The 6,514-nt window shown below is 42.7% G+C and overlaps 1 protein-coding gene across 1 annotated transcript in view; it reads left to right on the top strand.

Moving 5' to 3' along the window:
- The window catches only part of supt16h (SPT16 homolog, facilitates chromatin remodeling subunit), a 10,784-nt gene extending 4,272 nt beyond the window's left edge, over window positions 1-6,512 (top strand). Inside the window, exons 10-23 of the mRNA XM_035674999.1 lie at window positions 100-165; window positions 1,147-1,245; window positions 1,679-1,794; window positions 3,014-3,167; window positions 3,290-3,417; window positions 3,504-3,766; window positions 3,887-4,005; window positions 4,184-4,422; window positions 4,536-4,611; window positions 4,821-4,990; window positions 5,118-5,247; window positions 5,450-5,582; window positions 5,725-5,799; window positions 6,364-6,512. Of these exons, the coding sequence (XP_035530892.1) occupies window positions 100-165; window positions 1,147-1,245; window positions 1,679-1,794; window positions 3,014-3,167; window positions 3,290-3,417; window positions 3,504-3,766; window positions 3,887-4,005; window positions 4,184-4,422; window positions 4,536-4,611; window positions 4,821-4,990; window positions 5,118-5,247; window positions 5,450-5,582; window positions 5,725-5,799; window positions 6,364-6,470 (1,875 nt within the window). The 3' untranslated portion in view covers window positions 6,471-6,512. The remainder of the gene's footprint in view (window positions 1-99; window positions 166-1,146; window positions 1,246-1,678; window positions 1,795-3,013; window positions 3,168-3,289; window positions 3,418-3,503; window positions 3,767-3,886; window positions 4,006-4,183; window positions 4,423-4,535; window positions 4,612-4,820; window positions 4,991-5,117; window positions 5,248-5,449; window positions 5,583-5,724; window positions 5,800-6,363) is intronic.
- Window positions 6,513-6,514: the final 2 nt, after the last annotated feature.

Below are 6,514 nucleotides of genomic sequence, written 5' to 3'. Positions count from 1 at the left end.
AAGCAAAGACACCTGAATGCAACTCCTAGATAAAAGCTATTCATGATGATACTTATGATACTTGTACATTTATTACAACCTGAAATGTTTGTGTAACAGGAAGAGGCCGCCACGATACTCACGCCAGTCAAGAAAAAGATTAAAAATGTGGGAATCTTCTTGAAGGTAAGTGTCTTCTACTCTCCATTTAAAACTGTTTCCAGGTAATTTTACAAACCTTAAGCATCCGTTTGCAAATCGACACTTGTGCCCACCTTTCCTAAAAATCTCAAAGCAAATTCTTTACATCAAAGCGGAGTTTTGCACGGATGGTTATTACTGTTGCACAATGTGCTTTGGAGGTGAGAAATGAGCCAGCGGTGGGGATGAAGAGACGATAGAAACGACAGTGGCCAAAGTTTGTGATCATTTCAATCTGAAACAAAATAAAAACTGTACGTTGTTGTTGTAAAACCAAACTAACCTAGCACAATAGCACAATGTCAGCGCTCGATCAATCATCCGATCGCGTGGCTTCCAGCTCCACAGCTCTGAAACATTTATTTCCTCCTCATTTGAGGGTTTTTAACGGTCTGTAACCTGATTTGCTGCACCCACCTGTAGTAATGTTACATATGATGGGGCTTTTTATTTATTTTCTGTGGCAGGAAACACAACACGCAGCCTTTCAGTAATTATTATAATGCAACCTGAGCTTATCTCCAGACTTTATGGCTCACCAACTTAACCTAACCACTCATCACACACCGGGAAAGACTCCCGCAAAAGGAACAGGCACCATAGCATCACATGTACCTGTAAACCATCATTACAGTCACATCTCAGTCATCATTATTAAACATCAGAAGGATGATCAGTGATTAATCTAATGAACTCATATTGAAACATACATTACAAACTGCTTTACAATGAAATAATGGATCAAATGATGGAAAAAAAGGTGAAATTTATCACTCAAATAATTTTAATGTGATGTTTTACAGATGTGGAGTAGGTTAGCCTGCCTCCATTTGCATGTTATGTCTTTCTTGCAAGCAGCTGAGTGTTAAGAGATATATCCTGTGCCATTACTTTATTAGCAATATTGTTCAGGTATAATGCAACAAAAGGGAAATCAACTTTTTTTTGTCGTCTTTCTTTTCTCAGAATGACGACGAGGAGGACGAGGAGGACGAAGGAGACGACGCCGAGGAGCTGCTGGGGAAGGGAGCTCGCAGTGCTGCCCTGCTCGCGGACAGAACCAGAGTGAGTGTGGATGGACGTGTGTGTGTGCGCACGTGTGGTTACAATATGTGACTAGTGATCAGTGTTAATTTGCCACATTGACAGAGTTTTAATAACTAAGAGTGTGAATGTTTTTGTACTCTACCAGCTACTTGGGAAGGTAAGTATTCATTGTTTTTTCTAAAATCTCATTGGCTGAACTGGTTCAGTTGTAAAAATCCACAGTACTCGGAAAAAGCTGTCGTCCTTTTTTTATTTTTTTTATTTGAGTGACTTTTTTTGTGTTTTTATTTTTTATTTTTATCTTTTTATTTCATTTTTTCAACCATCCAAAGCCGTGTAACACATATCCGTATTATGCATGTATGTTTGCTTTGTTTTTTTCCCCCCATTCATTGTTTAACAAAAAGATGTCCCTGTGTGATCGCTCAGTTGTGTCTGTTGTTGAACTCAGAACGAGATGACGGCAGAGGAGAAGAGGCGAGCCCACCAGAAGGAGTTGGCTAATCATTTGAACGAAGAAGCCAAGCGTCGTCTGACGGAGCAGAAGGGAGAGCAGCAGATTCAGAAGTGAGTGTCAGACATTTTGTGCAACGTCTCGCGTCCCAGTACCCGGAGGAACCCCCTCATAACCCCATAGACGCGTTTCTGTCTGCAGTCCTACTCTAGGTTAACATTTTCAGATGACATTTGGCGACTTGGCTCTCAGTTATACAGTTCAAAGAAATGTATTTCCAAAACTAAACTAGGTAAAATCAACCCAGAGATGGTTCCATTATGCCCCTGCCTCTCTTCGTATGTTCTGGCCCTCAGTTAGCTGAAATTTGTAATTTTCCAAACCTTTTCTGAAATCCTACAATGCCCCATTGAGTCTGTGACTGCTGTTTTTGGCTTTACACTACAAGAATTGATTAAACAAGGTACACTAGACTTCGCCAGGGTTGGGAAATGAAACACTGTGCCAATGTGGTACGGTTCCTATTCATGGGCTGTAATATTACAGATATACAATACAGATGCTGTTTTTATAAAGTTTGTGGCACCTGAGGCTGTTGTCCATAAGTAACCGCTCCGATGATCCTTTTACAACTATTATTCATTTCATTTTTCTATTACTTTCTTACAGTTCTTGTTCTGTGTATATGTCTGTATAGTCTTTCATCCTAACCTTATGACACCAGTTGAACTGAAATAATTGTTCATTGCATGTTTAATTCTGCTCAGCGAGTTATCTGCCTCCTCCTGACCACTTGGTGTCACTGTTGCCTTGAGTTTGATCTATATAATTAAGTCTTTTTATCCAAAAAACAACTAATGAATGAACTCAATAATCAGTCAGGTTAATATAAGGTTGTGTATTTTTTGTAATTGTCATAAACAACTCTTATTTGTTTGTGTTAGTGTAGGTTTAAATTAAAAATATAAAATATAACAGGCTGTCTATTGAGAATCGATGTGGAACAAGCTTGTAACGAAGCGAGTGCTGAAGGGGAGTAGTTGTAGTTTAGGTCTGTAATGTTTGAAGCAGAATGGGATTTTCTTATGAAATTAAACATTAATAAAAAGGATCACAGTAATTGTAGTTAAACGTTGACTTCACATGACATTAAACCCCCACTAATAATTGCCCTAGACCTGTTTGGTGGACAGGAACAATATTTATCTGCAACTGTAAGTGCCAGATATTTCTAAAATGATGCCAGAAGACAGCAGTAGACAGTGGCACCATGAAGTCGCACGTGTAATTAAGTTTTCTCATCATTAATTAGTCCATTTTAACTTCTCTCAGGGCGAGAAAATCCAACGTGTCCTATAAGAACGTCTCTCAGATGCCCAGAGAAAAGGACATCAGAGAAATGAAGATCTTCATCGACAAGAAGTACGAGACCGTCGTCATGCCCGTTTTTGGTATCGCCACACCGTTCCACATCGCCACCATCAAGGTACGCCGAGATCAACTCCGCCAGCTGCCGATGAGGATGATGGCAGCTTAAAAACCTTCTTTATTCCCCCCTCTTTCATATTGGCTGACGTTTTTGACTTTTCTTGCCTTTCCCCTGTCTAGAACATCAGTATGTCGGTAGAAGGAGACTACACCTACCTGAGGATCAACTTCTACGTCCCCGGCAGTTCTCTGGGACGACAGGAGGGAAATATCTTCCCCAACCCTGACGCCACATTTGTTAAAGAAATGTGAGTCTCAACTATTCACAAAAATGAAGACTGGTTTTTGTCCTTTTCCTCCTTTACTCAACCCTCCCTTCACTTCCCCCACTAAGCACGTACCGAGCGTCCAACCTGAAAGCTCCCGGCGACACGTCGGTGCCCTCCACCAACCTGCAGAACGCTTTCCGCATCATCAAGGAGGTGCAGAAGCGCTACAAGACGCGAGAGGCCGAAGAAAAGGAGAAGGAGGGCATCGTCAAGCAAGACTCGCTGGTCATCAACCTCAACCGCAGCAACCCCAAGCTCAAAGACCTCTACATCAGACCCAACATAGCACAGAAGAGGATGCAGGGCTCGCTGGAGGCACATACTAATGGTGAGATAAAGTTCTGAATGGGATGAAAAGGAGAACTTCCAGAACAGGAACAGTGTGCGATGTGATTCCTGAACCTTCTCCTGTTTGTATTAAAAAATAAGTAATCTTCTCCCCACACAGGTTTCCGCTTTACATCGGTCCGCGGCGATAAAGTGGACATTCTTTACAACAACATCAAACACGCCATCTTCCAGCCGTGTGACGGGGAGATGATCATCGTACTGCACTTCCACCTCAAGGTGCGTTTTTATTAGTTCTAAAGTACTGTCTCGTCCATACTGGTCCCATCATATTACTCATAGTTTCACCAATATGGTGTTGTGTTGTGATGTGAAACGGGTATTAAATTGTATTAAAAAGTCTTGAATTTAACTTTAAAAATGTGTATCTATACGTTCTTCACCCTTTTCGCCACAGAACGCCATCATGTTCGGAAAGAGACGCCACACGGACGTCCAGTTCTACACGGAGGTCGGGGAGATCACCACAGACTTGGGCAAACACCAACACATGCACGACCGAGACGACCTGTACGCCGAGCAGATGGAGCGGGAGATGAGGCACAAGCTCAAGTCGGCCTTCAAGAACTTCATCGAGAAGGTGGAGACGCTGACTAAAGAAGAGCTGGAGTTCGAGGTGCCCTTCAGAGACCTGGGGTGAGTAAACCGGACTGTATCAGACATCAGTGTAAGAGAAGACAATTTGGGAGGGACACTGGAAGCGCTATGAGCAGGTGGACTTAGTGTTTTGGCTCTTTTTATATTTATAGATTCCAGGGCGCCCCCTACAGGAGTACCTGCCTGCTACAACCTACGTCCAGTTCTCTTGTCAATACTACTGAATGGGTGAGTACAACAGTTACTACTGGTTCTGAGACCACCTGGCTTTCTAAACCTTCTGGTTTTCTGCGCAGCGAAGCTCAAACACCCAACTTGTAGGAACAAAAAGGAAAAACCTATTTTTTGAGTTGAACTTTAAACTAAATAAAACGGTTATGTGTCAGTTTCTGTTTTGTTTCTCGGTTCACAATCTTTGTCTTTGTCTCTCTATCCAGCCGCCGTTTGTGGTGACTCTGGACGAGGTTGAGTTGGTCCACTTTGAGCGCGTGCAGTTCCACCTGAAGAACTTCGACGTGGTCATCGTGTACAAGGACTACAACAAGAAGGTCACCATGATAAACGCCGTGCCCGTCAACTCCCTCGACCCCATCAAGGAGTGGCTCAAGTAAGGGGATAAACGCAGCAGTGTGTCTTCTAATCGACAAGACGATAAACTCTAAATGACTTAATCATTAACTGCTTCTTTACCAATACACCCAGGTTCAAAAATGTTTGTCTCGTCTTTTTCTCAGCTCGTGTGACATCAAGTACACAGAGGGAGTCCAGTCTCTGAACTGGACCAAGATCATGAAGACCATCGTCGATGATCCCGAGGGCTTCTTCGAGCAGGGAGGCTGGTCTTTCTTGGACCCCGAGAGCGAGGTACGTTCAGCACAGTGGACCAAAAAATGGACAGTGTTCTGCTGTGGAAACAAATTTTCTGGTAATTATTGATTTCTTTTGCAGAGAGTTAATGGTGCGCACCAGAACTTCTGTTGACGGGTCTTTCTAAAAGACCCTTTTTCTTTATGCATTTCGTGATCGTATGTCACATCGCTCCTGCTGTGTCTCGGTTTCGTCTCAGGGAAGCGGAGCGGAGGAAGACTCGGAGTCAGAAATGGAGGATGAGACGTTCAACCCGTCTGCTGATGAAGAAGAGGAGGAGGAGGAAGACAGTGACGAAGACTACGACTCAGAGACGGAGGACTCTGGAACAAGTAAACACAAGTTCCTTTTTTTTTTTACGCACTTTACAGAACAGAGTGAACTAATATTCAATGACCTTTTTATAGAACTGATTCACTAAAGCACAGTTCAGTGATGGATAGTAAATCTTCTCCGTGTGCTCTGTTTTTGTAGATTACAGCGCGTCAGTTGGCAGCGAGGAGGAGAGCGGTAAAGACTGGGACGAGCTGGAAGAAGAAGCCAGGAAAGGTTTGTATCTGAGGCTGGTGCCACATGCAAAGGTGGAGCAGGATGAAAAAGCATTTTATTGGGGAAAAAAACTTCAGTCCGACATGTCTGGAAAGTGTTTGTGTCACTGCAACTTCTGGTGTTGTAGTCAACTTGGCGCCAAATAATAGGAATACAATGTGACCCACAATGAAAAAGAAAAGTACCAACACACGGGGGCAGTAGTGAGTGTTTAGGCTTGTTTTAAGACCGACAATAATCAGCAGATCCAGTTTTCATTTCCAAACAAAATTAGGGCAGAACTTTCACATAATTACTGGAAATATTTCTCAAAAGGAGGGGTGTGTGTGTGTGTGTGTAAGTCTCATTTTATTAATGTCGTCCAGAAAATCCTTTAATTTGCACACAATCATTTACACTTAATCTTAAGATGTTGCCTGACTTTTATAGAAGCAGAAACATCAACAACTTAATGATTCAGAAACCTAATTTTCTCGCCACACTGTTGATTGCAGCAGATTATTTATTAATTTTTTTTATTCATTGTTTTTAAAACGCTAATTCTGCCCCTTTGTCGCCCTCTAGCTGACAGAGAGAGCCACTACGAGGACGAGGACACGTCCACCACCGTCAACAAGAAGAGAAAGGTCCGGGCAGTGGCCCCTCCTAGCAAGAAGAAGCGACGATCCTAAATGTTTCACACACACACACACACACACACACACACACACACACC

Source organism: Morone saxatilis, unplaced genomic scaffold (genome assembly GCF_004916995.1).
Source record: "Morone saxatilis isolate NCDOM2014 unplaced genomic scaffold, NCSU_SB_2.0 Contig4, whole genome shotgun sequence".
In the NCBI taxonomy this organism is placed as follows: Eukaryota; Metazoa; Chordata; class Actinopteri; family Moronidae; genus Morone; species Morone saxatilis.
Note: the sequence above shows the minus strand (reverse complement) of the source record. Positions and strands in the feature narration are given on the sequence as shown.